Source organism: Bison bison, unplaced genomic scaffold (assembly GCF_000754665.1).
Source record: "Bison bison bison isolate TAMUID 2011002044 unplaced genomic scaffold, Bison_UMD1.0 scf7180017864200, whole genome shotgun sequence".
NCBI classification, from domain to species: Eukaryota; Metazoa; Chordata; class Mammalia; order Artiodactyla; family Bovidae; genus Bison; species Bison bison.
Window position 1 is genome coordinate 3,496,769 of NW_011494772.1, and position 17,642 is coordinate 3,514,410.

Here is a 17,642-nt window from a genome sequence, read left to right on the forward strand (position 1 = left end):
CTTAGGAGGTAAGAAAAAAATTTTTTTTCAACCAAAACCATTTTGTAATTCAAATTCAGTTAACTTATTGAGTGCCCTGCTTTGTGTAGTTAGATAATGGGGAAGATAAAAACAAAACATTATTCTTGAATCTGAGGAACATACCATCTGATGATAAAATTACTGAATTTAGTGTATGACAAAATGTGATAAAAGAAAGAAGAAAGAGAAACAAAACTGCTAACCATCTTTAGTAAAACGCTGTACAAGTCTGACAGTCAGCACTAATCTTTTCTTTTCTGGGTATTGCTGATGGTTTCCTGTTTTCATACCTGTGAAACAAAGCCAGATGCTGAAAGACCACAGCAAGGGAGGTCTTCATAGGAATAAATCCACTTGATTCAGGAATTAAACCAGGGCATATTTTTGCAACAGGGAATCCTCTCTAAATCATAGCCCAGACATTCATGAAACAGCCTTTGGCATAAGAACATTCTCTCATGGATAAATCTGGAATGCCTGATGGTACTACCACCTCTCTGCATGTATATATTCATGGCTATAGACATCAGCTTTCTCATTAATCAGAACATAGGAAAATGCTTATTGAGCATCTTCTGTGTGTTCTGCACCAGCCTCTGTGCATGGGCATGTGCACAGATGTGTTGTGTCTCTCACACACATACACACACATACACATGTATAAAATGTAAGTATGGTTCCTGCTCTAAGGGAATTTAGAACCTAGGTAGACCAAAGTATCAAGAAGGACATGGTGGCCAGGGATCTCTCATTACCAAATGATGGTTTCTTCAGCCAGACTGAAAAATTACAAAGTTCTATCTGGAAAGCGTCATCATATAGAATGAACCTTTTGAATGTAAAAATAGTATAGCAGGGAAATGGATTTATTTTAAATACCAAATAGAAGTAATCTTTTTACCAAATGACAAAAGATGCTAGAATGTTATAGAGGCAACAACTGAATAAAGATATTAGAGTCAGGGCTCAAAATGGCAGTTATATACACAATTTTAAATGTATTTATTCATCAACTCTATTTATTGAATACCTACAATGTGACAGGCACTGTTCTGATTGCCGAGGCTGCTTCAGTGAGCAAAGTCAACACAAGTTCCTGTCCTTCTGAACCTTACATTTAGTGGGGGAGATAGAAGATTGATAATAAACATTTTTTTAAAAGTCAGCTCTATAGTAGAAGCAGTTGGTGAGTGCTCTGGAAAAATAGAACAGGGTAAGAGATCAGTAATGCCATGAGGAAGAGGTCTCACTAGCTATTTGGGAATGTGTGTGTGTGTTGTATGTGTTCCATGATCCAGTCTAGGAAGTATTTGTGAGCGTGTGTGTGTGTTCTCTGTGTGTTGTATGTGTGTTCCATGATCCAGGATAGTAAGACAATGAACAGTGAGTTGGACCCCTGTACTCACTTCTCTGATGCTGTCCCTAAACACTGGATTCCCTCACCTCTCAGGTTCTGTGAGCCCTCTGTGGACCTCCCACCACATCTGGTTTATGACACCTAAGTCGCAATGTCATCCTCCTCACTCCTGCCTCTGTTACTGTATTTCCTTAACCCTACCTTCTTCTCCTTTCACTATCACTGTATTGTTTCAGGTTCAGTTTTCTGAACCTGATCTGTTACAAATGTTCCCAGCAATCTTGCCTTCATCTGCCTTCATTAGCACTGTTTCCTGTTAATTCCCTTTGCCCGATGGAGCCGGAATGCAGTTTTGAAATACGTACTGATCATGGCTCTGAAGATCCCATTTTTCAACAGAACCCACCATATTTAAAATAGCAAGCCCAAGCTGGGCAATGCACATGAAGCCCACAACCTCCAGGGACTTGCAGCACCCCCTTCATACTTCTTTGTGCCACATGCTGTAAGTCACTCCGTCAACTCATCTGACAGTCACCAATATTGCATTTTCTCTATGTCCTTATTACATTAGCCTGGAATATGTCCCTCCTCCCCTTGTCAGTTTGCTGAGGTTCGCCTGCTGTGTCCTCCATGAACTCTTTGTTCTATATAAATACCACAATTAAGCACCTAATGTGTGTGTGTGTGTGTGTGTGTGTGTGTGTGTATGTCGCTCAGTCACGTCCAACTCTTTGCGACCCCATGGGCTGTATCCCACCAGGCTTTCTCTGTCCATGGATTTTTCTAGACAAGAATACTGGAGTGGGTTGCCATTCCCTTCTCCAAGCACCTGATATGAGGTAATACAATTATCTTTTGTTTATATCAGGGGTCAGCAAATTATGGCTCTGGGTCTGAATTTGGTGTGCCACCTGCTTTTGTAAGTAAAGATTTATTAAAATACTGCCAGACTCACTTGTTTACATGTTGTCCAAGACTGCTTTCCCACTACAATAACAGAGCTGAGTAGTTGGAACAAAAAGTATATGTTTCAAAAAGCCAAAATGTTTACCCTTTGAGCCTTTATAGAAATAGTTTACTAACTCCTGGCTTTAATGATTGTTTCCCACAATAGAATGTGAGATCCTAGGGTTAGAGCCTATGTGATTTATGAATTAATAATTGAATACATGAATTTTTGTAATGAAATAAATGTAATTTATTAGATTAGATCCATAAATTCAATATATGAGATATTGATCTTTAAAAATATCACCAAAAAGTATCTAAAAAAGAGAGGGATGGCTTACCAAATAAATAAATGTCAGAAGATTTCAGTTCAGTCCTTGATGACTTGAGAGAAAATTTTGGCCCTGGACATTTTCCTCTGATAAAGGAGAAGACTGAGAAAGAAGGAGAACCAGAGGGCCGTCTTGGTTCTCAAAAGTGTGAATTCAGCTATTCACAGAAAAGTGATAATGAGGATTACGGTTAAGCAAAGAAATCTCTTCTCAACTTGAAAAGGACAAAGGACTTGCAATGTAATCCAGTGAGAATCATGTAAATATTAAGTGACTGTTCATTTGTTTTCCTTTTTTCAAATATCCCAATCTCCAATTCTGGGGTCATGGAGGGGCGGTGGCAAAACTAGTTAAGATCCAAACCACAGCACAGACCAGGAAAAAGCAGAGAAAGCCTGAAGACGAGAGTGGGAAAGTCAGGCTAACCAGATCAAGAATGCCAATAGCACATTTCCTGGCCACAGAGGTGAGAAAGAAACAGAACTCAGGCCTTGCTTCTCTCTAAAGGACTGACCACTTTCAGATCTATCCCTCGCTTGTTACTGGGCTTCAAAACTCTTCAGGATGTCAAAAGAAAGAGGAGACAGCCAGGCAGCCCTTGTTGCTAGGCCCTTCACTATTTTCCTCAGCTCCTGAACCCTCTAGTATTTTATTTTGTGGTGTAGGAGTTCAAATAGGTTTGTTTGTGTGTGTGTGTGTGTGTGTTTGGAGTGAGTGAGTAGAATATCTAGAGTAGGAGGAGCAGAGGAATCAAAATTATTTAAGTTCATAATTATTTAAGTTCATTTGTCCTCTTTTCTTTTGTGACACAGAACTGTCCCCTTAATATAAAATGGAAGTTAAATACGGTTTTTGCAAGCCCTAGTATCTTCCTTTCTTTAATAATACCTTTTTGAAGACAAGGAAGAAATAGGGAAAGTTCAGATGTATTGACATGAAAATATAACCAACATTATATGAATACATATGTATAATATGATTGTATTTATAGATATATAATATGGTAACATTGGAGAAGGAAATGGTAACCCACTCCAGTGTTCTTGCCTGGAGAATCCCAGGGACGGGGGAGCCTGGCGGGCTTCCGTCTATGGGGTCGCACAGAGTCGGACACGACTGAAGCAATATGGTAACGTTATATTATATAATGTGTTCAACACATACTAATCACTGTAACCAGTACCATGTTTTGCTTCTGCTTCATTTCTTACTGGGGGATAGCTAAATCTGTCCCATACAGACTAGATCATCTTCAATGCATAAAAATATCTTATGAGATTTTTAGTTTTTAAGGACCCTAACACCCTTATAAAAATAACTACATATGACTTTGACTTCCTTAGAGGTCTGTGAAATATACATATGTCATTTTAAGATTTATTATGGGCCAGTAATCATGACTCAACCTTCTTCACTAAATAATTAGCATTCCAAACACAAGTCTGAACCGAATGCCAGGATGTGAATTGTTAATCCCACTTCCTGTTGGAAAACTCCCATATATATGAAAAGTTCTTTCAGCCTCTGATGATATCAAAACGTTTACTTTTAAAAGTACTTTTCTGAGGGAATCATAGTAGCATAAAAATACCGTCTATTCCTTTTGAACCATGTAAGTCAGGCTGTGGAAAATTTCCACTTGACCCGTACTTCAAACATACTCTAATATTTCTACAGTGTCAAATATGGAGATTTATTTTTAATAACTTCAAAATGATAACACAGTTGGTTTAGGTTTAAGAGAAAATAAGAAAAGCTAAAGATGACTAGATGCAGAGTTTCTGTAACCAACATCAATTTCAAAGACTCCAGATATCTGTGATACAGCTTGCATTTAAATATTTTTAATTTTAACAGGTCAGCCGCATCGCTCTTCAAAGCATGTTTTTATCAACAGTTTTAACAGTGAATTTGTCCAGTTTTTACAACATTATTCTCAAGACTTCAGACATTTCCTCACTCTTCCTTTGATTAGGAATGTTTGAGGGTTTTTAGAAATTTAATCACTTTTCAACATATGTGTTTATAATAGCTTCCTAGTTTGCAGTGTGGATTCTACAGACAACCTACCAGTATTTGAATCCCAACTCTGCCACTCACTCACTTTCTATACCCATGAACACATTTCTTAACCTGTCTCAGGCAATTCCATTTCCTAATCTGTAAAATCTGGACAATAATAGTAACTACTCTGTAGATTATTAGGAGTTAATAATATATATAAAGAAGTCAGACAGTGCCTCACACATTATAAACAAAAGGTAAGTATTCATTTTTATTACAGATACTTGTATACACACATATATATATGAATACATATATATGTATACAGATATATAAATTATAAACCCATATTTTCATTTGAAGTGAATTATTCCTCAAATAATCATCATTTGCATCATAAGTTTCATTGGTTGACTCTGTATGTCAGAATAGAAACCATGACAGTGACTCTGATGGGCTTCCCGAGTGGCCCTAGTGGTAAAGAATCTGCTTGCTTGTGCAGAAGACATAAGAGATGAGGGTTCTATCCCTTAGTTGGGAAGATACCCTGACGGAGGCCATGGCAACCCACTCCAGTATTCTTGCCTGGAGAATCCCATGGACAGAGGAGCCTGGGCTCCAGTACACAGGGTTTCAAAGAGTCAGACATGACTGAGCGCATGCGCGCACGCACACACACACACACACACACACACACACACACACACACACGCACTCCCCACAAACACAAGTTAAACGTCAGGTTCTTCCCAGCTAAATGAGAAGCATGGTTTTTACATTTTAACAAAGAAAATGAAACCATGAAGGAACTCTTTTCTGAATCTTCAGTGCCGGTCTGTTTATTGTGGATCTGACAGTATATCCTGCATCATCACCTCTTTTGCTGAATTATCAATTGGAGTCAAGGTTGGAAGAGGCCCTCAGGACTGCCATTGCTGAGCTTCTGTCTGTGTCTCTGGCGCTGGTGGTCCAGGATTCCCATTAGTAACTGCTGATGTACTTTGCACTCCCAATGCACAGTGAGAGAGGATTAACATCTGTTGTTCCAAAAAAAAAAAAAAAAAAATTAACACTCATATTTCTTACAGTGGACATCACTGTTTTACCAGATTTAATTCAGTAGCTTTCTTTTGTTTATATATGGATTCATGGCATTTTACATTGTCACCATGAGAAATTGTTGACAAGCTTGCAGAGCTATGGGCTGAAACACTGATGAGGCTCTCCACAAAATGTCACAGAGCCCGAGACGCACTCTCTCTGAGACATGGTTTTGGAGAAAAGTATGCAAATATGCTTACTGTGAAGGCTCCTTTATCTGAGTAAAGAGCTTGTTCCATTTTTTAATAAAATTGTGAGAAGAATCATGTTTTTGTTTTTTTTTAAATGGGTCAAAAATTAAGAAATGCAAACTCTCTTAACTCAAGTATTCTGTAAGCTATTAAAACACTGAAAAATACAAGTATCCACCTTTTTAGACTCCGTGTTTGGTTTTTAGTCTGTGACTGAAGAAGGAGTAAAGCATTAGAAACTACAGGATTTTAAGTCTCTGCCTGTTTACAGTGTAATGGCTATATCAACTGAGGTGTGTCTCAGAACATTACATTTTAGTTGCCTTGTGTATAAAATAAAAAGAATGATAATATCTTTCGGCATAATTGACCAAATTATTTGTGAGGATAATAAGATGGAGAATGGGTTGGAATTCTGAATAGGCAATGTTATTTGCTACTTATATAACGCTTGCTTTTATACATGTCTTTTTTCTTTAGGCCAGGACTTCTCAACATCAGTGAACCTGCCACACAGCCATGGCTTGCAGACACATGGCCTAACACTGGCAACAATCACAATGACTGCTCCATCAATTGCTGCACGGCAGGCAATGGGAACAGTGACAGCAACTTGACCACGTATAGTCGCCCAGGTTAGAGGCACAGAGATAGCTTGATACACAAGCGTGGCATTGTTAGGAGCAGGCCATGAGGAGATAACTTCCCTTTTCTTCTCCCTAAATTGGAAAGGAAATTTAATCAATATGTTCATGAAATATTAACCACTGTTTAGCAAATTAGCCTGATTCAAGTTATGTTTTCCATCCTTATATCTCCACACCTCACCCTACACCCAAAAATGTTTCCCAGTATGTGAAGGGAGAATGGAGGATATAAATTCTAGAATAAATAGCAAATAAGGAAAAATGAAATTATGTAGAAGTAGTTATCCTCATAAAAATGTGTGTAATTATAATTTTAGTAGATTGTAGTTATTTAGAGTATTTATTTTAAAGATTTTGAGGGCAAAGAAAATCAAAAGACCAATAAATATATAGTCTGAGGGATCAAATTTTTAATGGCGGGAACAACAACAATAAGAATAATTAGATGATGGCAAAAAAAAATTTTAAATGAAAGCTAAATGAAATTCAAAAATGTTATTGTATAATAGTAAATTTTCATAGAATACAAGAAATATATACCTTTTGCAGCTGTGTATACTAATACTAATTGTGTCTTTGGGGTTCAGAAATATGTGTGGTGAATTACTTGATAAAATTTCATGCTAAAACATGACAGTAAACTTCGGATGTAGAGTATACAATATTTAAAAGAATAAAAAAAAACTATAATTCTTAAAAAAAAAACCTTTCAGCATGCATTCTATAGGAAATATTGAAAGAGTCATGAAGAATCCAAATATATGACTATAAAAATAACCCATGGAATTAAGAAAAAGGAAAATAAAATATGGCATTTAAGTAAAAATTGTGATGTACCATAAAGAACAAATCATAGTCTCCACTGAATTTGGATGTGAAAATGATGCAACCATGTGACCAAGTCCCTATTCTTCAGAGGTCGGTGTTCTAGTTATCGAGGCAGAGAAGTGCTCACATAATTATAAGTAAAAGAAAGATTACGCTGAGGCCAATAAGACAAGAAAATGACAACATTTTTGTAAATTAATATGAAGAGCTGAGTTATCCAGCATGGTAGCCTCTGGCTTCAGATGGCTATTTAAATTAAATAAAATACCATTTAAAATCCAGTTCCTCATATGCACTAGCCACATTTTGAGTGCTCAGTAGCCACATGTGGCTATTGTATTAGACAGTGCAAAATAGAACATGTTCATTTCCATATGATAGCACTTATATGGAAATATTGGCAAAAAAAATGAGATTGCCAAAACTATATTGCCATTAAAAATATTTTAACAACTCTTACATGAAGCTTAATACCTAAAAATTAGAAATAAAATTACTAAAAGCCAGATTAATTAAATACCTCTGATCCCTGATCATTTGTTGTTAAAATACAAAGTAATTGAATTCAGTAGGATAGAGAAGTTGCAAATTTTTCTTAAAACTATATTCATTTTTATATCTTAAATAGTAGCCATGTTAATTCATCAATTCTTATGATATTTAGTTGAAAACTCATCCTCAAGGTGAACTTGTTAATGCTGCAGCCACTATGAATAAAATAGTGGTATTTTTATTATTATAACTTAACTAAATTTTTATTTAAATAATATTTTAGTTTTAAATGATTTTAGTTCTTTCTGCTATTTTAATATTTTCAAATGCAGACCTTAAGTATTTATATATATATATATAACTTATTTCACTCTTAAATATTTAAATGAAGGAAAAATTAGAGTGAAATTGAAATATTAGATTATTACAGGTGTTATTTGATTAAATTGCCCTGGCGACTGTGATTCATTTGGCCATCATTATTGTCATTTTATATATCTTGAGGTATCATTATGAAACCATGCAAAATGACTATATAATAGCTTTTCTTGATAATGATTATCTTGTGTGACCAAAGGAAAAAACTAATAAAATTCTCCTGAGTATAGTTTACTATCACTTTTCTTCTGTTCCTCATTTTTTTGAATACAGGTATTTTGTACAATATTGAAATCTCAAGTTATTTGATCTGAAGGCAGAAGTTTTTTGGGGGATGGGGAAGGTCTGCACTCTTAACATATTAGCCTTGTTCTGTTGCTTCAACAGCTAGCTAGTAATTTCAAATAGTTCAGTAACTCCAGATTAGAAAATTTAAACTTGGCACATAAAGATATTCATGTATATATTCTCTTAGTGCATTTCCCATTAATGTGATTGTTAAAGGAAAATTACTTAAATTGAGTTCATTATTTATAAACTACATAACACTAACTGAAGTTCAGAATTATTTAGTCTCCATATAAATTATATATCCTCTCTTACTCCCTCAATTTTTTTTTTTTGAAAGAACATTTAATTCTGTTCTTTAGAAAGGACATAAGAATACTTGGTCCTTTTTACTCATAGTATTTAAGCCCATTTATACTTTATATAACAATAATACTGTGACTCACAAAGCTTCTTACAAGGAAATTTAAAACGAATAACCATGCAGAATGACTTTTTCCTTTTCCTCTCCATTGCACATAGCTGATTGTATAGCAAATTATAACAACCAACTGGATAACAAACAAACAAATCTGATGCTCCCTGAGTCAACTGTTTATGGTGATGTGGACCTTAGTAACAAAATCAATGAGATGAAAACCTTCAATAGCCCAAATCTGAAGGATGGGCGTTTTGTCAATCCATCAGGGCAGCCCACCCCTTATGCCACCACCCAGCTCATCCAGTCAAACCTCAGCAACAACATGAACAATGGCAGTGGAGACTCTGGCGAGAAGCACTGGAAGCCACCCGGACAGCAGAAACAGGAAGTGGCACCAATTCAGTATAACATCATGGAGCAAAACAAACTGAACAAAGGTAAAGAGACTTGCCTTTATTCCCACCATCTTCTGTATTGGCTTCCTTAACCTTTCAGCAGTACATGCCAAAGCTTGTCTGGAACTTGTGAGTGAAGTCTGTCTTTTGTCACTAAGGTTTTCTGATTTCTTTGGTTTCAAAATTTCCAGTGTCAAAAAGTTAATTAGCACAACAATAACCTTGGAAAATTGATTTTATAATAATATATAAGTATTTCCAAATGGTTTTGAGATTAATTTAAATTTAATCGTAGGTGAGGGATTGCTCCAGACAGAATCTTTTATTCATAAGGCAGATGTACAGCCGTCACAATACCTCACCTTTTAAATAAATAGACTCTCCCATTCTTTCCACTCGAGAATGGAAGATAATTGCTTCTACATGGTCATATAAATGAGTGGCATTTTTATATCAAACTGAAAAAAAATAATTAGGCTTGAACTGGAGAAGTGGTTCAATTTTTTATATTTCTCCTACCTCTTGTGGTTACTAAGACTGCTGCAATGTATGATTTTAGACCCTAAATTTCTTTGACCTGATTGAAGTCTGTCAGGGTAGAACCTAAAGTAAATTGAGTTCAGTGTTAACTTATAGCTGCAGAATAGTATTTTATGGCCTGAGGGGAATGTTTCTCTATTGTAAATGGGTGAGTTGGAAGGGATAGGTATTTGATTTTCTTGTAGTTCCTTTAGGTTACTGCTTTAATAACATGATTTACAAAATTATACCTCTAGAAATAAAAGGAATGCTCTAATTTGAATAAGTCAGGACAGTTTGTATGAGTGTCCAGGTAAAGGATACATTTAATTGCAGATAATTAGAAATACAGATTTCCTTTTTTTTAAGCTTGAGTTCAAAGCTAAATGTATTACAGTTGGAAATTACCAAGAGATAGTATTATATGTTTTACTTTAATAAGTCACTCATCTTGCTTTATTCCCAGTTTAAGAAAACATTTGATTGGTATAATAACCCAATTCAATAGATATTTTCTAACCATTTTTTTCTTGAAATATAGTTGAGATACATTCTTACAGCAGTTACAGGTGTACAATGTAGTCATTCACAATTTTTAAAGGTTACACTCCATTTATAGTTATAAAATACTGGCTACATTCCTTGTGTTGAACAGTATATCCTTGTAGCTTATTTTATATATAATACAGCCGTTAGTCCCTTACCTGTATGCCCCTCCCCTTTTCTTCTCCCTGCTGATAACCACTAGTTTCTTCTCTGTATCTGTGAATCTTCTTCTTTTTGTTATATTCACTAGCTTGTTGAATTTTTTAGATTCCAACTATAAGTGATAACATGCAATATTTGTCTTTCTCCATGTGACTTTTTTCACTTAGCATAATATGTGAGTTCATGGCAAAGATGAATAGGAGAGGTTCTGTAATCAGAGAGTTTACAGTGGGGATTCAAACTATTGTCATATTATTCCTACAGAGTATATAGCTTTATTGTCGACTTTGGAAAGGTCTGACAGTCCTCTGTACAAATATTTCAGAGCTGTGATAAATTGTTTATACTGCTTATAAACAGACTTGGTATGTCAAACTATAATAAAGACACTGGAATGCAGCTAGACTGATAGATTATTACTCAGTACATTCCAGGGGTGAGTTTTTCCCTCGGATTTTCACCTCTCCCTCAGCAAGCAGAAGTATTTGTGGAAGACTGAGATACTTCGTCTTCTTATCTGTATTTTTAATTAGACATAATCTTCCTGGCAAGTTTCAGGTTTATGTTTTATTATTTTTTAATGATTCACAGACATGACATTTTTCCGATTTATTGTTATTAAAATTATTTTGTTACCATATTTTTAAAGATAAGAAGTCAAGCAAAGCTGACTTATGCCTTAGCTGATTTATAAGTGTTTTAAAGAGAAGAAATAGTCCCTGGTGGGATTCATTCACACTTATGTTTACTCTGATTCATGTAAAGAAGACACAAAGAGTTTATATTTTACATATCTTAAAGTAGACATGTTTAAAGATCTTTATTTTTTTCTTGACCTTTCATCCTAAACACATGTCCATCTTAGCAAATGATCAATATGATAATTTAAAAGCTTAATCCTTGGTAAATGATTGAGGCACCAAAATAAATGTATAACATTTTTTTCCATCTGACATGTCCAGATTATCGTGCAAATGACACAATTGCTCCAACTATCCCTTACAACCAGTCATATGACCAGAATACTGGAGGATCCTACAACAGTTCAGACCGGGGAAGTAGTACATCAGGTAAGTAAGGGAAACCAAGGAGAAGGCCAGTCTCTCCTTTAAAGAGATGGTACATTCCTTTAGCTTGAATGCTAATGATCTGAAATATGACATGTCTAATCACTTTATATGATTTGAACCTTTCAGGCATAGGTCTTGTCTCTGCAGTGTGAACTACTGTCCACTCATTGAACCATTTTATGTTCTATTTGGTAACGAAGATTGAGGCTCCTATGTTCTTCCTTTTTAAGGAGCTCTATTAAAGCCAGAAGCATGACTGAATCTTTAAAGGCAGTTGAAACACTTTTTCCATCTCAGCAAAAACATAACTAAAAATATTGCACATACAGTTAATCTGCTAACTATGTTACCATTTGAAGGTAGTCTGTTAAAGCATATGAAACTTCAGCACACTTGAGTAGCTTTTTTGATTCTTCAAAAGCCCAAGAGATAGTATCATAAGATTTACGTACAATTGGAACCTGCCTCAGTTAACGATCTCTCTATCCCTTACTTAGTTCCTGCTCTAAAATCTCGTGAAGCAACCTCCCGATGTCAGCGTGTGCGAGCCTCAGAAGCCACACCGCGGCCTCTCCCCTGTGGTTTCCATGCTGTTGCAGCTGTTTGCCAGCTGTTTTCCTGATAGCGGCTGCAGATGGGAGCTTGCTGGCACTTAAGCCCTGTTTTTCTAATTAAAGGCAGTTCATTATTAGAACGAACATGTGGCAAGTCACACCACAATGAGGACAAAACCAATTGATCTTGACTCTAGTTTGTTTCTCCAGGAGAGGGTAGATATATTACTTCCTAGCAACTGGATTAAAGTTGCCAGTAGGTGCTTTTAGCCAAATGTCTCTACCCCTCTTCTGTAATGAATATGGTATTTGCATTTTACCATCTTGCCTTGATGAAGGCATGCTGATTTGGCATTTTGTAGCCTGTGTTTTGTCACTGATTGAAATTGTTCCTAGTTGAATTAAGGAGGTTAGAAATAGCTCTATACCTTTTTAGATCTACTCTTGTTTTACTGTGTATTGTTTGATTGTTTTTAACAAATCTTATCAAATGACTTTTTATATTTTTTAAAGTAAGTAAACTCTAAACTATAAAAAAAGACACTGGAAAAGAGCTAGACTCACAGATTATTACTTAGTACATTCCAGAGGTGAGTTTGCTATTTGGATTCTCACCTCTGCCTAAGTAGGCAGAAGCATTAAGCATTTTTAAAATAAGAGAAAATTTTCAAAGATGTCCTCTTGGACAACTATATAAAGTGTTTTTATATTTGATATCCCATGCCATTTCTTCTTTGAATTCTTAGGCACTTAAAGAGAAAAACGTCTTAATGAAAAAAAAAAAGATTCTGGGTTGTTATTCGATTGCCTTTCTCCATCCCTCAGTTTCGATACATAGATCCTGATGTTCTGCTGCTACTTGGTATTTAGTATTCTGTGAATATGCGGTAAAAAGGCCCCATGATGTGAAATCTGGTGGTAATTAGGGGAGAGAATGAAGCAATTAAATGAAGTAAAGGCGAGATTTGTGGTGTAAGGCCTTTCAGGACAGGTAGAGTTGTTACAGTGGATGAGTGCCAGGAAATCAAGACAAAGGCTGTGGGTACAGTCAACTCCTCAGTACACGCATAGCCATTCCAAGACAGACAGGTGAGCGGAGGCAGAGAGAACACAGGCAGAAGCCAGGCCATCATAATTTATAAGTAACAGCCTGTCCCTCAGCCCACACTTGGTGCAGTAACAGACCAGTGCAAGACGTGTGGCCTCACAAACACTGTCATTTCAAAATTCCCAAGGGACTTAAAAAATAAGTCTCATTGAATATATTCAGACCTGTTTCATGTACCGTGTGAGCTGGAGCTGTTTCAGAAAGGGTTTTGTTTTTTTTTTTTTTTAAAAAAAGACAATTCACTGAATTTAAGGAATCGTATAAGAAAAATATACTCATTGTCTGTAATTTACATAAGAATGTAGAATATATCCTATTGGAGGAGGAGGATAATGACCATTTTATCTCCAAATATCTTTTGACCTAACATTATTTTAAAATGAATATACCAAAATGTGCAGCTACCTATGTTTAAAGAATATACCAAATCTAATACCAGAATGTTGGGCAACTTGAATAATTGAGCTATTTTAAACTTCTAACAATGTTCAAGCAACATTATTTCACTCTAAGCCATAATTTTATAGAAACAGTGGCTAAAAACACTTCGGCTCCTTTTTAAAAACCATTTTTCTGCTTCTTTTGTTGTTAGATATATTAGTTCTTCCAGCAATTATTTTCATCTGCACCTGTCTTTCTGACAAAAACTAGTAATTTCATTGTGCCTAAAACGTTTCAGTGGACAAGTACAAATTATATATACTCGGTAATTTAATGCAACAGTGGAAATGTAATAGATCGTATCTGTATCATATTGTATTTTAGGTTCCAGCAATTAAATAATAGAAAGGCACTTCAGAAAGTATGTCTACAGCTCATTTGTTTTAGATGATAATCCATAATGCAATTAATTGCTGTAAGAAGATCACTATTAATGATATGACTTATAAAAATTCATTTATGGTTTTATTGCTCGTTCAGTATTTATTTTGCAGTTAAACTTGTCAGTATTCTGCATTTTCTTTTGTACAAAGTTCTGTTTAAAATTTAAGAAGAAAAGTGTGTTTACCTCTGTATATGAATTATAAGATCATATTTACAGAACATAATCTGTGGATTATTAATAATATGTGGATTATTAATCTGTAGATAATAGAAAAGGCTTAAAATTCAGAAATAAAAATTGTCTTTTGTTTCTTTTCAAGGGAGTCAAGGGCACAAGAAAGGGGCACGGACACCCAAAGTGCCAAAGCAAGGTGGCATGAACTGGGCAGACCTACTGCCCCCTCCCCCAGCACATCCTCCTCCTCATAGCAACAGTGAAGAGTACAGCATCTCTGTAGATGAAAGGTAAGAGGGATTTTAGGGCAGATGTAAGTGGAGCAATAGGATTCCCTAAACCAATATTAAGTAATTACTAAACTAAATCAACCAGGGAGACTGATTCTTAAGGTCCATGGACATTTTCTCTGAATAAAACAATATTGATGGGTCAGGAAACCTTTTGCAACAACAAAAGGAATTCATATCTTAGAAGCTTCTTTTGGAACTCAGAATCATGAGTCATGAATACATACACACACACACACACCCCCCCATTCACCATACACACACACACACAGTTTACATATTTATAAGTATTTTAAATTATATACATATATTTAACATACATGGTCATGACTATATATGAGATCACTTATATATCACTATATTTGATTTTGTATTTTTCAAATATCAAAACTTCTGTTGTATATCTCTGAATTTTCATAAATTAAGTGTATGGATTTATACCACAGCTCCAGCATCCTGAAAACTGTTTGCTCTCAGATATTATCACATTCTGCTGAAAACTGTAGAAGTTTAAACTTTGCTGAATTGTTTCTCACAGATTTAACGAGTGTAAAGAACCCACAGGACAGCAATTAGAGAGTTAGCATGCTTCTTCCTCACTCCAGGGTCTGTAGAACTAGATGTGGTACCACCCAACAAAACAAAAACAGCAGCTTCACTCAGCTGATCAGTGGAAGAGAGCTCCTTTGATATAGAGAATTAACACAGAAAGTGCAAAATCGGCCTGAAAATAGTCTTTCTAAAGACTGCTATTGAAATGAAGACATTGTTCTTTCATTCTCCACAAAAACAAAACGAAAAACAGTTTTAGAGTTCCAAGTATGACAGGAAACAAAGTCTCTTTACTTTTATCTTCTAATCACTGAATTCGCAAATATTGAACCATTGATCCTCAGAAAAATGCAAGGTTAGGTTCCTTTAAGCTCTGGTTACATCTTGGTCAGTCTATGCATACAAAGAGCTTCCCTGGTGGCTCAGGTGGTAAAGAACCTGCCTGCAGTGCAGGAGACCTGGGTTCAATCCCTGGATAAGAAAGATCCCTGGAGATGGAAATGGAGATCCATACATACCTTCTTTTATATGTTTTTTGTTTAAAGACACCTTATTTAATATATATTGTTGATTCATTAACATTGAATTCACAGCCAATAGCACTGTAAGTCATTCCTGAGCAAAGCTTATCTAATTCACATATTTTCTCCATTGAGGCACATTATAGCCTTTTTGCCCTTGGGAACCCCAGACGGTCCTAAAGGAGTACACCTGGGGGTCATTTTTACCAGGGAACTCACCATCATGAGGGCCCCCTGGTGGCTCAGTCAGTAAACAATCTGCCTACTAGTACAGGAGACCTGGATTTGATCCCTGGGTCAGGACAATCCCCAGGAGCAGAAAATGGCAAGCAACTCCAGTATTCTTGCCAGATTATACAGATACTTGACTGTGTTCTTTAGGTCCTCATATTTTATTCTGTAGGCAACTAAAGAGCCACTTATTACCCTAAAACAGGTGACTAACTGGAAAGTGGTGCTCATTATAGTAAAAAGCAATGTGAGGATGGAGAAAAAGGTATAAATTCTAGAGATTTTTAGAAGTAGAGTATGAATGAACTGGGGAACAGTTTAAAGTAGAAGAGAGGAATGTCAAAAGGAGTACAAGAGACATAGGAAACACAGGAGGAAGTGTCACAGATAGTGGGATTTGTTCATTAAAAGAAGATATAAAGGTACAAAGAAATCATGTTATATGAGCATCAACTTTCCTGAGTTCTGGTAAACAAGGTAGAGAATAAATAAGATAGAAGGGTAACATGACCACAATTTATATAATGCATCAAGTTACTGCCATTTAATTCTGTACCCTGAGATAAAAGAGAAAGGAACAAATGTTCGCCAGATTCATTTAGAGCTTCCGCATAGCTCTAGCTATGGAGGAGAGGGGACATTTTATAGTTTGTTGATTATTTTATTTATTGTGTTTTTCATTCACCATCCTAAATGCAAGCGAACTATACTATATTTTGTGCCCAACCAAAGAAATAGTTTGGTTTAAAATCATCTATTTTATGATTTGGTTTAAAATCATCTATTATGATTTTAGAGGAAAAGTAGATTGTATTGGGCTAATAAGTTGATCTTCAATGTATCTCCCTCCAGAGGGATTTTCAAGAGTAATTTTTCTCAGAATTTAGCATATTGTCTTTGGATTATTTTCAAGATCATCCTGAATAGTCCTATAGAGATCATGTTGACTTGGAGGGATTGAAGAGATCAAACACATTTGGGGTTTACTAAATTAAACTTTGTTAGATTTCTTTATTGCCTGACTTCTCAGAGCCTATGATGAGCCAACTGAATTGTAATCCCATGGAGAAAACTTTGTTATCTATAGCAACACACACATCTTTATGACAGTGAACTATTAAAAAAAAAAAAAGCTCTTTTTTTGGAAATTCTTATTTATTTATTTATTCATGGCTGGACTGGGTCTTTGTTGCTGTGTGTGGGCTTTCTCCCGTTGCGGGGAGCAGGGCCTGCCCTCTAGTCGTGGTACGTGGGCTTCTCACTGTGGTGGCTGCTCTTGTTGAGGATCATAGACTCTAGGTGCAGGGGCTTCAGTAGCTCCAGCACACAGGCTCAGTGGTTGTGGCACACGAGCTCAATTGCCCAGCAGCATGTGGGATCTTCCCAGACCAGGGATTGAACCTGTGTCCCCTACATTGGCAGGTGAGTTCTTAGCCACTGGACCACCAGGGGAGTCCCAACAGTACCTTCTGAAGGTGGCCTGAACATTCAGATTTCAAAAGCAATTCAATACTATTTCACTAACTCTACAGATAGTTCATTGGAATAACCTGAAGTGAGTCTAAGCGTCCTTATGATTTGTTCTAGCTATGACCAAGAAATGCCATGCCCCGTGCCCCCAGCACGGATGTATCTGCAACAAGGTGAACTAGAAGAGGAGGAAGATGAACGAGGTCCCACTCA

General features: G+C 36.0%; 1 protein-coding gene across 1 annotated transcript in view; it reads left to right on the plus strand.

Annotated features, from left to right (window-relative positions):
• The window catches only part of ROBO1 (roundabout, axon guidance receptor, homolog 1 (Drosophila)), a 1,299,652-nt gene that overhangs the window by 1,249,110 nt on the left and 32,900 nt on the right, over nucleotides 1-17,642 (plus strand). Inside the window, exons 23-27 of the mRNA XM_010844344.1 lie at nucleotides 6,438-6,592; nucleotides 9,113-9,448; nucleotides 11,596-11,703; nucleotides 14,511-14,655; nucleotides 17,547-17,640. Coding sequence (XP_010842646.1) covers nucleotides 6,438-6,592; nucleotides 9,113-9,448; nucleotides 11,596-11,703; nucleotides 14,511-14,655; nucleotides 17,547-17,640 — 838 coding nt within the window. The remainder of the gene's footprint in view (nucleotides 1-6,437; nucleotides 6,593-9,112; nucleotides 9,449-11,595; nucleotides 11,704-14,510; nucleotides 14,656-17,546; nucleotides 17,641-17,642) is intronic.